The sequence below is a fragment of the Giraffa tippelskirchi genome, chromosome 13, assembly GCF_054371585.1.
Source record: "Giraffa tippelskirchi isolate mGirTip1 chromosome 13, T2T-mGirTip1v1.2.pri, whole genome shotgun sequence".
Taxonomy (NCBI): domain Eukaryota; kingdom Metazoa; phylum Chordata; class Mammalia; order Artiodactyla; family Giraffidae; genus Giraffa; species Giraffa tippelskirchi.
This window is the reverse complement of record NC_137287.1, coordinates 24,658,875-24,678,227: the sequence shown is the minus strand read 5'-3', so window position 1 is coordinate 24,678,227 and position 19,353 is coordinate 24,658,875. Positions and strand designations below refer to the sequence as shown.

The 19,353-nt window shown below is 40.8% G+C and overlaps 1 protein-coding gene across 8 annotated transcripts in view; it reads right to left on the bottom strand.

Moving 5' to 3' along the window:
• Positions 1 to 19,353, bottom strand: part of TMC7 (transmembrane channel like 7) — a 55,738-nt gene that overhangs the window by 12,586 nt on the left and 23,799 nt on the right. For 5 of the 8 annotated variants that reach the window (XM_081560820.1, XM_081560822.1, XM_081560819.1 and 2 more), the window contains 7 exons: positions 16,455 to 16,537; positions 9,590 to 9,735; positions 6,321 to 6,468; positions 4,904 to 5,077; positions 3,657 to 3,814; positions 1,233 to 1,350; positions 833 to 930 (listed from right to left, as the gene is read on the bottom strand). In XM_081560820.1, the coding sequence (XP_081416946.1) occupies positions 833 to 930; positions 1,233 to 1,350; positions 3,657 to 3,814; positions 4,904 to 5,077; positions 6,321 to 6,468; positions 9,590 to 9,735; positions 16,455 to 16,537 (925 nt within the window). The remainder of the gene's footprint in view (positions 1 to 832; positions 931 to 1,232; positions 1,351 to 3,656; positions 3,815 to 4,903; positions 5,078 to 6,320; positions 6,469 to 9,589; positions 9,736 to 16,454; positions 16,538 to 19,353) is intronic. The other 3 variants (XM_081560827.1, XM_081560826.1, XM_081560824.1) reach the window with 1 other exon arrangement.

The following is a 19,353-nucleotide window of genomic DNA, read 5'->3' as shown; positions in this document are numbered from 1 at the left end:
GGGACTAGGGGTAAGATAACAAGAGGGCTCTCACTACTCTCAGAATTTCTATTATTTAAATATTAAAAAATTTTAATATAAAAATTCACATCATATTTGTGTAATTTTTTTAAAAGGAGAGTTTCTTTTTTAATGTTTACTTTTACAGGTTTATTGAACTTCTGGCATATGCCAGGAGAATCTGTACATGTGAGTAAAAAAGAATTTGTACAAGCGATTAAATGAACAGTTTCACTCAAGGCTCAAGAAGATGCTGAGAAAAAAATTTTTTTAATGAAGGCATAGTAATGATAATCCTGATGGTGACAGTTAATGTTTTGTTGAGTTTTGTGGCATGGAGTGTTCTTAGTACTTTCGTCTGCATTTTGTCATTTAATCTTCACCAAAGGGGTCTGAGGTGGGTACTGCCAGTATTCCCATTTCACAGGTAGGAAAACGGGCACAGAGCTTAAATAACTCGCCCAAGGTCACATGATAAGGAAATGGCAGTGCTGGGCTTGAACACAGATTAGGAAATGCAGTGCCCACTGCAGCCTGGAGGGCCTCCACTAACAGGGCCCGTGGCTGGGACATGGCAAGAAGTCACCCCGAGGGCATCCCCCCAGAGAGCCGCATCATTTCTGCTCTTTCTGCTGCCTTTCAATGGGGCGCATAATGGACTGGGGGTGATGGCCTGGAGCTGTCTCAAAGGCACCAGTGGTTGTCAAGTGGTTTCCAGGATGTGGTTTCCAGGATGTGGAATCATCCAGCACTTTGTGAAGAGCAGCTGTGATGGGAGCCTGTGGGGGGATGAGGGGTGGGGGGAGGTAAGAGGGGTACCCCTCACACTTACTTTCTAGGAAAATCCACAAAAAGTGTCACAGCCAGGATGATGATGAGGTCAAAGATCATCAGCTTGTACATTTCCTGCCCAACTTGGGTCTCCCAGCACTGAAACCAAGAAAGAAACGAGCCTGACTTGCTTGGAGCAGAAAAAGTCAAGTTCTACCAAGGTCATTTCCAGCCCCAATCCTATGCTCCTGGAGGCCACCAGCCAACACTCCTCTGAGCTCCAGCACAGACTTGGGTTTTCAAGCCCTTAGGAGTTCCTGGTGTGACGGACTCAGCTACAGAGCAAGAAAGAGGATCACCTGGGATTCACACCCTTGGCTCCATGGGCTGTTCTCTAGACCTTAATGCTACTGCCCCCCTAAATGACCCACCTCGCAGGTCGCCCTTCCCCCCAGCCTCACCGGGTAGAGTTTCTGGTTGTAGCCACAGAGCTCACACAAGTAGTTGTCACAGGATGTAATCTTGGAGCCCAGGGTGAATACCAGCACACAGATGGTGGCCAGCCGCATGAAGACACACCTGCGGGGAAGAGGGGAGGCAGGGAACGTGTGATGAGAAGGGCTCGGGGCAAGCTGGCCCCCCGGAACAGGGCTGGGTGCAGAGAAGTTGCCTTTCTTAACAGCAAACCCACAAAAGGGCACCGAGTTTCAGTTTCGGATGATGAGCAAGTTCTGGAAATGACTGTAGTGATGGTGGCACAACATTGAGTATGTGCTTTGTGCCACTGAATTACACACTTAAAAGTGGCTAAGATGGTAAATTTCATGTTATATATATTTTAACACATTTTTTTAAATGCAAAAGAAAAAAAAAATATATCAGAAAGCTGGGAAGTCCTGAGTCCATGATGATGTAGCCATGCTCAGAACAACTCCTGAAAAGAACTAATTGCATTTTCTAAAAATCAGTTTTGAGAGCTGGCTTAGGATATATTGAGAAGTGGGGGAAAAAATACATTGCAGAGTCTCAGGTAGAAACAATCCTATTTTTAAAAGAGAAAACGTGTGAATGTCGGCATGAACAATACGAACCATGTAGATAAGGGCTGCTGGGGAGGAAGTGGATTCAAGACAGGAGGGCAGAGGGCCTGTTTTCTTTAAAGATGATTCTTTTATTGTTTGGTTTATAATTTTAAAAAAATTAAATGAAATAGAAACATTAAAAAGTATGTGAGTTGGGGAGCAAACCTATACCATCCACCTGATATTCTGTCCTCCTGGGAGATGTGAGTACCCAGCATTGTCAGGGAGGCTTCCGTAACTCAAAACTGAATTGGAATCTAATTAAAAAGTCTGAATCCACAGTCATTATTGGTGACAAGGGGATATAGAAAAACAAAAGACACAAAGCAACAATGATCTAAACCCCAAATAAAGAACATTATATAAGACAAATGCCCCAGCTTCTCTCACAAACGAATGGCCTAACACAAGAGGAGGGAGATTTTTGAAAGGACAAAAGGGATTTAAGAAGCATTAACAACCCATCACAGCAGGTGGCCTTTCTCTGGATCTTGATTTGAACAAACCGAGACCAACCAATCACAGAAAGTCCTCTGCAACTCCATCAGGGACCTGACAACTCTATGAGGTATGATGATGGTGATGTTTAAAAAGAAAAGTCCTGGGGGTTCTGGAAGGGGAAAACATGTACACCCATGGTGGATTCATGTCAGTGTATGGCAAAACAAATACAATATTGTAAAGTTAAAAATAGAAAATAAACTAATTAAAAAATAAATAAATAAACCTTAAAAAAAAGAAAAAGAAAAGTCCTTGTCACTTTAGAGATACCCTGAAGCTTTTGTAGGTGAAACATGTTGCCTGAGATTAGCTTAAAATATGCCAGCTGAGTGGGGGAACTGCATGAAGGAAGACTAGCAAAATGTTGGTAAATAGTTGAAACTAAGTGATGGACACACATAGGGGGTCATCATACTGTCCTATTTGAAAATTTCCAAGATAACAAGTTTTCTTTTAAAATGCAAATACCATGTGAGGCATTTGAGAAGCAGAAAGAAAACGTTCCAGTTTCACACAGTCCCCACCTTCCTTAACTCATGTGTTAGCTCCCTGGGCCTAGCTTTACACTTGGCACTTATTTATTTTTTTTTTAATGAAACTTGAGTATTTTTTAGTATGAGAAGAGATATTACAACAAATTATAAAAAGGCAACAGTAGCACACACAGTCGGTGTCTGGGCCACAGTTTTGTCAGCATTCACTCCAGCAAAAGCCTCAGGTTCCTACTCCACGTTTCCAGCGTAACTCTCTTCCCAAGGCCCAGGCACTGGGGCCGTGGGATGGAACTTGTGGGGGAGTTAATGCCCTTGGAACTCAACCACCCTTAGGCAGGGGACGGTGAACATTTGTTGAAGGACAAACACTCTACTGAGTAGGAAAACCCTAAGATATTTTCCATGCAAACTCCCTGAGTTGTCCCGCAGAATGGAGCCCCAGTTGCAACTTCCCAAACAGCATACCCTTTATTAGCTGCCTTCCCTTCTATCTCTCACTTCCTCACTCTCCTGCTGGTATACACTTCTCGCTCTAACATCTTCAGAGCAACATTCCTCCAAGGACACACCCTATGCCCTCAGCTGTCAGTGTGCTAATACATGAATCAAAAATACACTGCAGCTGAGTAGACGCTTAAGTCAAAGAGATTTCTCTGCATGTGAAAACTCAGATTCATTTGTGGAGACTATCTGAAGGCTGAAGAGGATTTTTGACCCAGCAGGGAAAGGTACCACAATTGATTAGCAATGTCTGCTGTGGGCAGGGGAGGTGACAAGTGGTTATCTGTTTGGCGTGCCTAGGCATTACCTGAGGATTGTCAGCCGGATCTCAAAGCCTGGGGAATAATCCTCATAGTGGATGATCTTGGCAAAGATTATCGGGGTGATAAAATTGGCCAGCGTGATCACAATAGAAGGCAGGTACAGAATCAAGAGGTTCTCTCCAAAAACCATCTTGTCAATTTCCTATGAAGATAAAACCGGTCAGGAGTATAATAAATTGCATCACAAATGAACTGACCTTAAGAGAACACAACTATACATATGTCAAGTCATTATGCTCAACATCTTAAACTTACACAGTGTTGAATGTTAATCATATCTCATTAAACTGTATGGAGAAAAACACCCAAACACATTTAGCAAATGAAACAAAACATTTTTTCATTCAACATGGCACCTAAAACTAAGCAATCTTCTTCCTTGGGTGTTCAAACAGAGGAACCATGATCTAGTACCATACTGAAAGAAAAACAAGCTCTACTGGGTTTATTAAGGGGAAATAAATTCTGGATCAAGAGGTAATTTACAGCATTTTCAAGGCTGTAATTTTATTTTTATCCCAGATAACCATATATGTCACCAAAATTCTATTATTATGAAAGGAGAGAATGGCTATTCCAGGTCAATTAGTACTACAGCCTTGAAAATGCTGTAAATTACCCATTGATGGAATCTATCTCCCTAGGTAAATGGCTATCTATCTGACTAAATTTTGGCCAAAGGGATATAAGTAGAAGTTTTAAGTGCAACCTCCATGTGTGGCCCCCCATCTCCTTCACTTCCTCCCCACTGGCTGGAATGTGAACATGGTGGGCTACCCTGTGCCATACGGGAGAAGGCCACATCCTAAGGACGGCAGAGCTACAAGATGGAAGGAACCTGGGCCCCTGATGGCTGATTTCATGAAGCAGAGCCATTAGGCCAACTAGGATTTTTAAAACCACTGTTATTTTAGGTAAACTGAGGCCCCTTTACCTACTTACTACAGTAGTACAGTTGGGGCTTAAATCCAGGCAGTCCAGCCTAGACTTGAATACTGTAAATTACAGGAGGAGTAGGTACCCCAAACACTCTATTTTGGATGCTTTTTTCCCTACTGAAAATAAAAAATTGGTCAGTCTGATTTTACTTTTTTTGTCATATCAGCCAAATGTATATTCCCATATGTAAAACAGAATGATGCTAGTATCTCCCTTGCAGGTTTGCAATACACTTAGCATACATAATGTCCAACCGGAGTAAAAGTTAAATTGACTTTCATGGAGCGCTTACTTTTTTCATGTGTTCTTGAGAGAATATAGTCGCTTTGTAGATTGCATAAAAGCATGCTGCTAAAACGGCCAGCACAATACAATTCAAAAATAGTCTCAAAGAGTAAATTCGTATCGTTTCTTCCGAGGTCCTTTCTGCTATTTTTTGCCGTATTCTTTCCTCCTCCAGATCTGCCTGAGAACCAAAGAAAACTCATTTGTGAGCACTGGGATGAAGGGATATTTAGGGGTGGAAACTGTGACTCATCTCATACCCTCCCTCTCGATCTTTACCGTTTCCTTAAATACTCATCTCCCCCAGGATACCCTCTCAGACCAAGCCCAACCAGTTTCCAAGTCTACTAAAAGCCTAAGTAAAGGCAGAACCTCCTATTTAAGATTGCAATTAAACTTTGCAATATATGTGAAAACTGAACTATAACCCATTCAGGACATTACCTAATATAGCAATTATTTAGGAGGCATTGTGGGGCTTCCCTGGTAGCTCAGCTGGTAAAGAATTCACCTGCAATGCAGGAGACCTCGGTTCAATTCCTGGGTCAGGAGGATCCCCTAGAGGAGGGCATGGCAACCCACTCCAGTATTCTTGCCTGGAACATCCCCATGGACAGAGAAGCCTGGTGGGCTACAGGTCATGGGGTCACAAAGAGTCGGACACAACTGAGCGACTGAACAGGACAGCAGGCATTATTTCTTTAAACAAATAATACACCTGATTTAATTCCTTCCATCTCATGTTGTTAATCTTTTGATATCACCTGTCTCTCCTCCTTTTTGGGCAGGTTTGATAAAGATGATATTTGTTACTCCTTTTATCCTGATTAATTTGGAAATTCTGCATTTTCATATTCTCCACATCCACCTTATCATCATAGCATTCTTAGTTCTATTTGTCCTGTTTTATGTTCTATTTCTCCTGGTTTATGACAGATTCTCATCAAGCAGAAAAATAACAGTACAAACCAACAAGGACCTACTGTATAACACACAGAAGTCTACTCAGTACTCTGTGATAATCTATATTAGAAAGGAATCTAAAAGAGAATGAACATATGTATATGTAATAACTGACTCACATTGCTGTACATCTGAAACTAACACAACTTTGTAAATCAACTATACTCCAACAACATTTTTAAAAAAAGAATCAGTTTTCTTCAACTAGGATTAAAATAAGTTTCCTAAATTAAAAAAATTCAAGGTGGTAGGTGAGAAGGGAAGATACCATCTGTTTCCCCAGCTTCAGTTCACCAGCTTTATGTTTGGAGCTAAAGTGATCAACCTCAGGAAGTGGTTCTTCAAAGAGCTCTTGAAAACTACACAGGGGAAGGTACCTAAGCAGGACAGCCCAGCCCCAACTAGCTCCTCTGCAGGCTGCAACCCCAGCTCCCACCAAGAAAAAACTGAGCAGCACTCACCCGGAGCTCATAACGCAGGCTGCTGTGCTTCAGGTCCGCCATGCTGCGGTTGGTGATGCAGAAGTCCCAGCCTGCAAAGATCTTGTTGCAGTAACTCTGGAAGTGCTCCTCACTCCGGATCAGGTTGATTTTGAACCCTTCCACCGACCTGACCCCAAAACACGATTATCCATTTTATAAGAACAACAAAACACAGGCCTATGGATTGGCTTCGTCTAAAATTAAAAGGATATACACTTGACTGCACCTTCCACTGATTTTGACATGCATGGCCCAGCTATGGACCATTCTAAATATGTGGCAGACAACCAGGCATCTCATTGTTGAAAATCGGTCCCTTTATCCATTCAGCGACCTTTTCCCACAGCTGGAATATAATCTGAACTCAACACACCCTAGAGTCCCACATGATCCTGCATGGCACCATCTTTCCTCCTATAGAGCCACTTTGTTATAATGACAATAGCTTTTTTTCCTTTCCATAAACACCCAAACTTCTCCTGCAGCCTCAGGGCTTTTGCACTTGCAGTTCTTTCTGTCCTCCCCTCTTCCCATGGCTGCCTTCTTCTTATCCCCTGAGGTTTCGCTCAAATATCCCTTCCTTCTATAGATTCCCCCACTATCCCATCTAAAGTTGTGGTTTCCTACTTTAAGTCAGTCTCTTTACTTTCCTTGACGGCAATTACCTAACCTACAATCATGTTACTTAATGTGTTCACTGTTTGTAAGTCCTTATCCTGACTAAATTTTAAATTCCTTGATGACAAGTACCCTGGCTGTCTTGCTAACTTTATATCCAGAGTGCCTGGATATAAATATAGCCACTATCCATCTGATGAATAAATGCATGAATAAATGACTTAAACAGTAAAATAACCAAATATTTAGTGAGCACCTGCTTAAGTCAGACACAACTCTGTTGCACAAGTTCATAATCAATACTCATTCAAATGCTTTTCTGGAAAACATACTCTGGCACTTGACATAGCAATAAAAACATCAAATGCCACACACTCTGTAGACAAACCAGGGTATTTTTAGGATTTGCTACTGAGTTGTGAACACAAATAGAAGTGGAAGGAATTATAGTCATCAGTCATTTTGCCAAAGGTTCATAGCAAGGCATTTATGTCAGAACCAGCTGGGCTGCTTTTCCAAAATGTAGACTCTCATGGGGGGGGGAGTGCATCTAGAAATATGCTATTTATAAAGCTCCATGGTGATGCTGAGGTCCCACTCCAGTTGAATGGTCTGATTTAGACCAAACCTACATTTTACAGATGAGAAAACTAAGATCTAGAGAAGGAAAAAATTATTTCCTAGGTCCAGAGAGCTAGAGGCAGAACGGGGTCTAGTTCAATGGTGATGATGATGGTGATAATGATTTTAATTTAATAAATGTCTACAGGGCGCCAGGCCCAGTGCTAAGTCCTTTACCTACCTTGGTTCAGTTAATCCTCCCAGCAATCCTTCTAGATGTGTGCATTTCACAGACAAAGAAAATGAGGTAAAAAGAGGTGGAGTGACATTTGAACCTTGGTCTCTGGACCCCAAGTCCACCCTCTTTGCTACCCTGTAGCACTTCTCCCCGGGGAGGCCGCTCCCCATTACATCACAGCCACCCTCCCTGCAGGCTTTACCATGAAACAATCAAGGCTATTAGATGAAAGAGCTCAAGCAAGACCCGCGGGTGCATTCACTGTTCAGCTGATAAAGCTTCTTCTTCAGGGCCCTTTCCAAGGCCCTGGAAGCGCCTCTAGCAATGTGTTCATGAGGTCTTGTTTTTATTTTTTATAATATGCAAAAGGTATTTCCATGCTCTATGTCTTACAGAGGTCCCCTCCATACTGTCTACACAGAAGGTCCATAAAACTTGGATCTGCCCCTGCCTTGAGCACAAACAGCAAAGCCAGAGCCCCAATCAACCAATATTTCTTTACCAAGCATCTTTCTGCCCTCAAGATGAGCAGAATGACTGCTCCTTCTCGTCAGTATGCTCTCTGGTGGGGGACAGACACACATCAGTTCATTTTCATCTCATAGATTCTGACTCAGGATACGAGTGCCTAGCTGGGCTCTGGGATTTTCCTGTGGTGGTGAACCCTGGTCTCCATGGAGGACAAACTCAGACACTGCCTGGCTCTTATAGGGACAATGAAAAGGGTAAGAGAGGTGTTCATCCAAGCTTCCTACTTGGGTTGGAGACAATAAGCCGTCCATCAGGAATGTGTGGTTCTCCTTCCATAGTGTAACACAAGTGCTGGGAAGTGGCTGCCAGCCTCCCCTGCAGTGAGCTGGGGTCATGTGACTCAGCTATATTGATGGAATGTGAGTGAAGTCCATCACTCTCAGACTGAGCCCAGAAACACCTTCCATGTGATTCTCCTCCAAGGTCATTTTCCCTTCCAGCCCTCAAGAGGAACAGCAAAGCCACACATGCAGATGATGGCTAAGCTTCGGTCAGCCTGAGCTCTGGCAGGACTGAGGAGGAGTCTTCTACACTAACCTGTGCCCACTAAGAGCTTCATGTAAGGAACCTCACAAACAACTTTCATCGTGTCGGGCCACTGTACTTTCGGGGACAGTTGTTTGTTAAAGTAACTTAAAGTAATTAATATTCTGCATTTTTCTTGAAATTGACATTTCCCACTAAAATGTCTGTCCACCATGGGAAATGCCACATTCTCATATGACCCTAACCCACTGGCCACAACTGTAGGGTCAGGATTGGGTGGCTGAATGAAGCAGAGCCAACGAGTCCCTTCAAAGTATTTCTGAGCTTGTGACCCTGGGACTCCACACAAGGAAGCTGCCACCAGCAGAATCAGAGATGCAGGAGCCCGTGCTTTGGGTTGTTTTGAATCCATTCTTACATCCCTGTCCTTCCTGTAATCTGGAGTTTCCTCTTTTCCTTGGTTCTCTCAGCCACTTAATTCCCCTTTATCCCAGTTAGTCAGAATTGGGATTCTGCCTCTTGCAACCCAATAGAGACCTGTTAGCATAAACACCAGATCACAGATAATGCTGGGGGAATGTGTTCAATAGTGACTGACTGAAAACTCCAGGCTGCTACTCCAGCTCCCAAATGCTGCCTCCATTTCCTCCAGGTCTCCACAGCCTCCAGCACATTCACAAATCTTTTTTCCATAAAGCCCACCCGTGGATTCTTCTCATCCTTTGGGCAATGGCTCCCAGAGTCCACAGACCTCCAAGAGACTCCAACCATCAAGAGTAATTCAAAGAGAACACAATGACAAGATAAACTGTACCTTTTCACTATCCAAACAAGGCTCAGAGCCAGGTAGGCAATTGTGCTTAACAAATAAGCCAGAGGCAGATCATAGATGAAATTCTGAAATTTCACCCCATCAATGGTGTAATGTCCATAAAAGAGGTAGGTATCCTCCAGGAAACCCTGAAATAAAGCCAAGGGCATGAGGTCAGATTGGTGAACTGACTGCAGGAAACCAGTCTCCACCTCAAGGAACTCACATTCCAGTGTCATTGTTCATCCCTGAATTTCCAGAGAGTGGAAAAATTCCAGATCTGCAGCAACATGGTTACAACTAGAGATTATCAAACTAAGTGAAGTCAGAAAGTCAAATACCATATGATATCACTTATATGTGGGAGTCTAAAATATGACACAAATAAAAACAGAATCATGAATATAGAGAACAAACTGGTAGTCAAAGGGGAGGACGTTGGGGCTAGCATATGTAAGCTTTTATATAAAGAATGGATAAACAAGCTCTGTGCTGTACAGTAGGAGTATATTATAAAAAAAAATAATGTACTGGACTTCCCTGGTGGTCCAGTTCTTAAGATTCTGCACTTTCAACACAGGAGGCGTGGGTTCAATCCCTGGTCAGGGAACTAAGATCTCACATGCCACACAATGCAATAAAAAAAGATATATATGCACACATATACACATATATACAAATATACATATAACTGAATCACTTTGTTGCACAGCAGTAATTAACAACATTGTAAATCAACTAATACTTCAATTTTTAAAAATTAATTAAAAAATTTAGACCAATTAAAAAAAAATTCCAGAGGTATATAGATACTCAGTTAGGGTTTGGGAAATAAAGCACAAATAAAGTCTGAGCATTAAAAATTCTAGGAGGAGGGTCAGTTACATTGTAAGAGCCTGTGGGATTGGATATGTATGAATATTGTGTGTGTGTGTGTGTGTGTGTGTGTGTGTGTGTGTGTGTGTGTGTGTGTGTGTGTGTGTGTGTGTGTGTATGGCCAGCCAAAGGTGGACTGTGGATTTAGGGTATGTGGTTAAGCCAAACTTCACCATGAGATGGATTTCCACTGCCAGCCTTGTGGGATTCAAGTTTTTATTTTCAAGAGATGCAATAGGTTTTATTTGTGGGTATTGATATAAAGTGTGCTGTGTTCAAGGTGTCAAGAATTGTTTGCTATTTATAGTTCAGAGATACTTCAAAGCTATTACTAAGGTAAAACCATTTCATCAAAATTCAATTAAAATGGCCACTTAAAATGTGAATTTCCACTTTATATTTTAAAATTGATTCATGCTGAAAATAAATATTCTAATAAGAAAATTTTAATAACATTGTTTTCTCACATTTAGTTTTAATAAAACTTGAGTTTCACAAAATAGAACCCAGTGGAATGAGTATATATGATTATAGTTTAACTGAATTATAAGAAAGTCTGATTTTTGCTGAATTATACTTGTGGCTCAGCTGGTAAAGAATCTGCCTGCAATGCGGGAGACCTGGGTTCGATCCCTGGGTTGGGAAGATCCCCTGGAGAAGAGAAAGGCTATCCACTCCAGTATTCTGGCCTGGAGAATTCCAACGACTATATGGTCCATGGGGTCACAAAGAGTCAGACATGACTGAGTGACTTTCACTATTAAAAATACATAGGGATACAATCCAAAAATGAAATTAAGGAAACAATCCCATATGCAATAACAGCAAAAATAATAAAATACTTAGGAACAGATTTAACAAGTCAAGTATAAATCTTATATTCTTAAAACCATAAAATATTGTTTTAAAAATTAAACAAGAACTAAGTAAATGGGAAAACATCCCCTGTTTATGGATCATGAGATCTATGGCAACACTCCCCAAACTGTCTACAGAATCAACACATCCCTATCAGAATCCTAGCTGGCTTCTATGAGAAACTGCTAAAATAATCCTAAAATTCATATAGAATTGCAAGGGTCTCAGAATAACCAAAATAATCTTGAATAAGAGAAACAGAGTCGTAAGACTAACATATCCCAATTTCAAAACTTAACAACAAAACAGCACTAATCAAAACAGTGTGATACTAGGGTAAGAACAGATGTATAGGTAAATGGAATAGAATTGAAACCCATACATCCATGGTCAACTGATTTTTGATAAGGGGAAAAAGAAATAGTGCTGAGACAACTAGATGCGCATGCGTGCTTGGTCGCTCAGTTGTGTCCAGCTCTTTGCAATCTGCCAGGTTCCTCTCTGGACAGCCATGCAAAAAATAAAATAAAGCTGAGCCCCTACCTTACCCCATATATAAATTTTAACTTAAAAAGTTAACTTTTTATAAAGTTTTAAGTTAAATAAGATTTAACTTAAAAAAAAAACAAAAACAAACCAAAGGCCTAAATGTGAAAGCTAAAGCTATAAAACTCTTAGAAGAGGATAGAGAGCTAAATCCGCATGATTTGGGATTTGGCAAGGGATTATTAGATACGACACCAAAAGCACATGCAATAACAGAAAAAAGAAACTGGACTTCATAAAAAATAAAAATTTTTGTGCTTCTAAGGATACCACCAAGAAAGAAGACAATCCAAGGAAGGGGAGAAAATATTTATAAATCATACACATGATAAAGTATTTGTATCTGTAACATTTGGAGAAGGAAATGGCAACCCACTCCAGTATTCTTGCCTGGAAAATTCTATGGACAGAGGAGCCTGGAGGGCTACAGTCCATGGGGTCGCAAAGAGTTGGCCATGACGGAGTGACTGAGCACAGCACATTTAGAATATTTTAAAAAAACTCATAACTCAACAATAAAAACGTAGATAATCCAATTAAAACTAAAAAGAGAATCCAAATAGACATTTATTCTAAGAAGATACACAAAAGACCAATAAGCACGTGAAAAGATGATCAACATTATTCATTAGAGAAATGCAAATCAAACCACAAAGAAATTCCACTGCACACAAACTAGGGTGACTATAATCAAAAGGCCGGGTAACAGCGAGTGCTGGCAAGGATGTAGCAGACACATCACAAGACTTATTCAGTGCTAGTGAGGATGTAAAGCATATAGCCACTGTGGAAAAGTTTGGCAGTCCCTCAAAAAGTTAAACATCTGACCCGGTGATTTCCACTCCTCAAAGAAGTGAAAAGATACGTGCACACAAAATCTCGAACGTGAATATTTTTATCATCGTTATTCATAATAGACAAAAAGTGAAAACCCTCCAAATGTCCATCGTGACTGTATAAACAAAATGTAGTATTTCCACACAATGTAATCTTGGCCACAACAATGAACAAAGCCTGACAGATGCTCCAACATGCATGAACCTTAAAAATATGCTAAGAAGCTAGAGACAAAAGATCTTGTATTATATGATTACACTTATAAGAAATGTCATGAATAAGCATTTCATAGAGACAAAGTAGATTAACGGTTGCTTAGCACTGATTAGCGGAACTGGTAGGTGATAACAGGTATAGGTTTCTTTTTGAGGTGATAAAAATATTCTGAAATTGATTGTGGCAATGGCTGCATAACCCTATGAATATACTAAAAACCACTGAATTGTACACTTTAAATGGGTGAATTGTACGATATGTGAATTGTACCTCAATAAAGCTATTAGCAGAAAAAATATAACAAAACAACCCACGCCCCCCTCCCGGCCCAAGACCTGTGTGAAAATACAGCAGAGAAAAGTCCATGACTCTTTTAGCGGGAAAAACTGCATTCACCTCAGACTCCTCCTTAAATAGCAAGGACAGAACATTCTAGGAGAGTGAGGAAGGAAATATACAGAGAACAGAAATAATATAAGTAGCATCTAGATGTTCACTACAGTATTGTTTAGAAAGGGGAAAATGGAAGCAATCTGAATGTTCATCAACCAGGGACTGGCTAGATCATGAAAAATCCATATTGTAAAATATTAAGAAGCCCACATAAGTGCATGAGAAAGGTCAAGAAAGCAATGAACCATGGTGTGAAAGGATTGGTGGTCTCTGGAAAGAAGTAATTTTATTTTTCACTCATTAAGTCTTATATTTTTTATGAAAACCATGTATTCTTATACTGAATAGTTAAGTAAATTTTTAACAGGATAATAAAAGATGTAGAAACACAAGACTCCGTCTTTTCTTTTTTTAACTCTGGGGCACAAAGGCCATAAAAACAAAGGCCTACACAAAACCTGTCTTTATTGCCCTGGGTTGGTATCAGGACTGTCATCAATCAAATAGCATAACAGGACAAAGGTCCACTGAGCCCAGAAAATAACTTCTCTGGTGTGATCATGAGCATGGCTCAACTGTTTTCAGCAAAGACAAGCCACTGCTGAATCTCTGTGGCCAGCTCCCTCCTGGGCCTATTTAAATTTAAATTTACATGTGACATGATACAGGTTATTAGCTAAAACTACTGTAGTCATCATATCATAATATATAAATGTATCAAGAGGTACATCCTCTAATGTATATTAACCCTGTATGTCAATCAGATCTCAATTAAAAAAAAAACACACGCAAAAGATGTAAGAATGGTACTTATTTGCTATGTTGAAAACTGTGTTTTTTAGTGACTAAATGTGACAGGCATACTGTAATACACTAGTGAAGATTTTAAACACATGGGACAAAAGATGGTTGTCAAAGTGCTTCGTGCTCAATATGTTCAGAATACTTTTATTCTAGTCAATGCATGGGTTGTCAGTTCTGTAATGTGTGTAGAAAAGTTTTTAAAAGTCAGTCGAGAGAAGTGTGTAAGACTGCTACAGCCTTGCAAACACACATGGAGAAAAGAATCCTGGTATTTCCATGAATGGACGTGACAGGCATTTTGTTACACATATAGAAATGCTAAAAAACACTTGTAAGAAATATGGTCAAGTAGCATTTGCTTTACTACATAAGAAAATCCTGTAGCGTGAGTGGATGCTCTGCTCATTCCATAAACAGGAACAGAAGTGTTTAAAAACACATGAAAACCATGTGTAAGTCTGCTACTTGCTTGCACAGGTGAGGACAGTGACATTACAGGGAATGGACGTGATGGCCATTCTGTAATGTGTGTAGAATGGTTTTTAAAACACCTAGTGAACACAAATAAATTGAAATGGAAATGAACAACAATAAAATTAAATTAAAATTCAATTTCTTGGTCACATTAGCCACATACCTCAAGTGCTTAAGAGTTCGTGGCTGTCGAATCTCACAGCATAGATTCAGAGCATTCTCATCACCATAGAAACTTCACTCTTTGGGGCAGGGCTATTTTTTATCATGTGTAATTTATTGAATATTTATGATCGAGTACATCTAAGTCTCCCATAAAATCTTTTCTATAATGAAGATGATCATGGTGGGTGGAGCTCCACAAGAAGAAATTTCTCTTGTGGGATATGACCAAACAAAATGGGGCTAACCGCAGTTCTGAGATGTGCTCTCACCAGCATTTACCTCAGGTGAGTCACTGACTTGCCTCTCTCCTTGTATAGTTTGCAAGTTTCAGTTTTCCAATTTGCATAGTGGACGTTTTAACACCCACCTGACAATTCCTCTCAGTTGTTTTAAGGAGAACATGAAAGCAGAAATGTAAGAACCACTTTTTCAAAATTGAACGCAGTGGGCAAATTCAAAGCTTTCTATTTGTTAATTTAGAAATGTTCGATGACATGGCATTTTAATACCAGTAACCTTCAGAAAGATATTTTAATATAGTCGTGTTTTCCATGGGGTCGCAAAGGGCAAGACATTTATATATTGTCCACTTGGTGACTAAACAACAATTTTTAAAAACATGTAAAGGAGTGGTTCTCAACTTGGGGCAATTCTGTCCCCCAGGAAACATCTGGCAATGTCTGGAGACGTGTTTGGTTGTCATAACTGTGGGCCTGCTACTGGCACTGCGTGGATGAAGGCAGGATGCTACAAATGCCCACAGGGCACAGGACAGGCCTGTAGTACAGGAGTATCGTTCCAAGGTTGAGAAACCCTAGTATAGAAGGCAGAGACGGCCACTTTTCATGGGCACTCTTATTTGCTGAAAAAAAGCGGGATTAAAAAAAATGAAAGCACACACAAAAAATCATTTTTTAGAGTAAAGAATAAAAAAAAAAAGAAAACCTTTGGAACTATCATAGGAAGGATGACATTAATTCCATTTCAGAGCATCAGAGTTAACAAGGGATTAATAGTCTTTCAGGGCTTCCCTAGTAGTTCAAATGGTAAAGAATCTGCCTGCACTGTAGGAGACCTGGGTTCAATCCCTGGATTGGGAGGAGGGCATGGCAACCCACTCCAGTGTTCTTGCCTGGAGAATCTCCATGGACAGACAAGCCTGGCGGGCTACAGTTCATGGGGTCACAAAGAGTCGGACACAATTGAGCGACTACACACACAACACAATCGTCTTTTAAGAGATTTCCTGGAATGTGTATGTGTGTGCACAGGCGTGGTGTCCACATGTGCACCACACATGCTTGTGTGTATAATTTCTGGGGAGAAGAGTCATAGCTTTCATCCAGGTGGTCCAGGACTACAACATGTTATGGTTTTTCAATGTCAGAGAAGTTGAATACATTCTATCTGGGTTTATAGTCACTGAAGCTTCTGTCTATGGGGTATCTCAGATTTTGTCACAGGTCAATAAGAAGTTGACAGGCATTAGGCAAAAGCCAAGGGCGGAAAGTGACAAAGCACATTTCCTGTATGTCTAAGCAGGGGTGGATGAATATTATCCTTTCCCATAAGGTCACTGCAAATACTGGTTTTTTTTACTAGTACTTGTGTCAACACTCATGTTTGACTCTCACTGCAGACATTCAGGAACCTATTTCAGTATTGAGGATCCAAATCCAGAATTATGTTAAATACTTACAGTGCCAGAAAGCAAGTCTATCACATAAGTGTAAAAGTAAATGAGTCCAGAACTACTTATTGGATACACTGTGCATTGAATATCTGTAAAAAACAAAAACAAGAACATCAGTGAAACAGCTTCAGTCTCTAGAACTTCATCATAATTTGTATATATATGCACGTATATGTAGTCATATACAGTTAGGTATGGATGTGTTTATGAATCTATTTGCAACCCAAACCCAAGTGCACCAAGTACAGTACCATTTTCCCTTTGCACTATTCTAAGTATCTAGGGATATAAGTTTTTCTATACATTTTGTATAAGGGTCTACTACAGTACAAGTTTTCTGACGGTATTGATATTTTATGTTTTAGAGTTCATGTTTGCATGTGCTTTAGAAGATGTGGCTGATATAATAATTATTGCATTTTAAGCATATCCAATGTTAAAAAATCTATACGTGTGTAAATTAACAAGCAGTTTCACTCTAAAAAAACACATATTTACCTATGTAAAATTGATTGAAAAAATTTCTGAACACCAATTTTAGTGATACTACGTTATGCTTGAACAACTAATTCACTTCCTTTGTATCAGTCAGCTATTGCTGTGTAATAAATAGCCCAAGTCTCAATGACTTAACCTCCAAATATTTATTTTCTCCTTCATGGTCTGCAGTTTGAGAACATGAAGCTCATTCAGGATAAGCCAGGATGGATACCAGGCTCCCAGTTAGGTGGAGGTCTTCTCTGTATGACTTCATTCAGGGCACAGACTGGAGATGCAATGGCTATCTGGGGGGTGCTCTCCTCATGACTCTTATAAGGCAGGCCAACCACACAAAGCCATTTCAAGCTAAAATTCCACTGGACAAAACAAGTCACATAGCCAACTGCATTATCAATGGGGTCAGAAAGTATTCTCGGTCCACAGTGGGAGGCTCTGCAAGTCACAGTTACAGGGGAATGACAAACTGGGGAAAATAATCCAATCTACTACCCCTTCTCTGGGCCTTAGTTTTTCCCCTTTGTTAAAATAAGAGAGTTGAACCAGTTTCTCCAAGGCCAATCCCAGCTTTTCTATTTTATAATTCTAATGTGAGTGCTTGCTTATTCATTCAACAAACATTTCTTAGTTACTATGCATCAGGTAGATGTTGGAGATAAAATGATGAGTAAGTAGTAGTTACTGCCTTTGAAAAGCTTACCATCTAGTGGTAGAAAAGACAAGTAGGAGTCAGGTATGTGTAAGGTGCTCAAATGGTTTATGAACACAGTATTAGAGGTAAAGAGGAGGGAGACAGTCACTCTGTTTGGGAGCAGAGTCAGGAAGATGGAATGAGATGGCTGCTTCTCTGCTCATCAGCCTGTCCTCAAGCCTAGACATCAGCAAACTATGGCCCTAGGGCCAAATCTGGCCAGCTGCCTCTTTTTGTCAGTACCGTGTTATCAGAACACAGCCAAGCTCATTCAGGACATCTGTGTCACTTTTGTGCCATCATGGCAGCACTGAATAGTTGCAACAGAGACCGTATGGCCTGCTGCTGCTGCTGCTAAGTCGCTTCAGTCGTGTCCGACTCTGTGCGACCCCATAGACGGCAGCCCACCAGGCTCCGCCGTCCCTGGGATTCTCCAGGCAAGAACACTGGAGTGGGTTGCCATTTCCTTCTCCAGTGCATGAAAGGGAAAAGTGAAAGTGAATTCGCTCAGTCGTGTCCGACTCTTAGCGACCCCATGGACTGTAGCCTACCAGGCTCCTCTGTCCATGGGATTTTCCAGGCAAGAGTACTGGAGTGGGGTGCCATTGCCTTCTCCGCCGTATGGCCTACCAAGCCTAAAATATTGACTATCTGGCCCTTCCCAGGAAGTGTGCCCACCAGCCACGCTAGGCTTCTCATGTCTCCAATACACTGAGTTATTCTCATCTCTGAACCTTTGCAGATGCTGTTCATGTGCATGAAGATGCTTCCCCAGGTTCTCCGATGGCTGCCTTCTCCCTGTCCTGCTGGGCTCACCTGTCTTCACAGAGGGCTCAGGGGACCCCTCCAGTGTCCCGACGTCCGACCTCTCAGCACCTTATCCTTTCCCCTCCCCACAGGCAAATTCACCCTTTGTATACCTCTTCATGTGATCCCTCCTGAACTCCCATCCTTTGTTAGAGGGCACTACCATGGACTCAGGTGTGGTGGCCCCTGTCATAGACCCAGGACCTGACTCAGGGGCTGGCACACAGCAAGTACTCAATAAACACTTACTGGAAGAATGAAAAAGGGAAAGAAGGTAAGGAAAGGAAGAGAAGGACTTCTGATCCTTTCCTGAAGGGACAAAGTCTAATAGGTAAGTTAAAAAAAAAAAAAAAAAGCATGCGTGGGAGGAGGATGTAGTCAAAGGAAATAATGAGAAAGCAGAGACTCGTGGTGTCCACGCTCAGAGTCTAGCTCCATTTCCTCCAAAAGGGTGGCCTCCCTCTGCCCAAGGCCCTGCTCACAGCTAAAGGGACCACTGAACAGGCAGTGGTGCCCAGTGAGACAGAATGGTATTCAGTTCTTCTAGAAAGAAATAATACTAAAAAATAAAAAAATGCCATTTATTGAGCACTTTCCATGGACATAGGACTGTATTATCTTATTTAATACTCATTTACAAATTGAGTATTGCTTAAATAATCATTACTTATACTTTAAAATTTTTCCATATTAAATAATACACTTTATACTATTGTTTTTAATTATAATTTAAACAGTAAACATTTTTTAATGACCAAGAATTAAATAGTGTAGTAGTATCTGAATAATGAAACAACTGTCTCACTATTTATATCATCACTTTCTACAAATAAGGAAAATGAGGCTCAGACAGTCTAACCAACTAGCGGAGGTGGGCCTTGAAACTGAACCCAGGGTTTTCGCACAGCA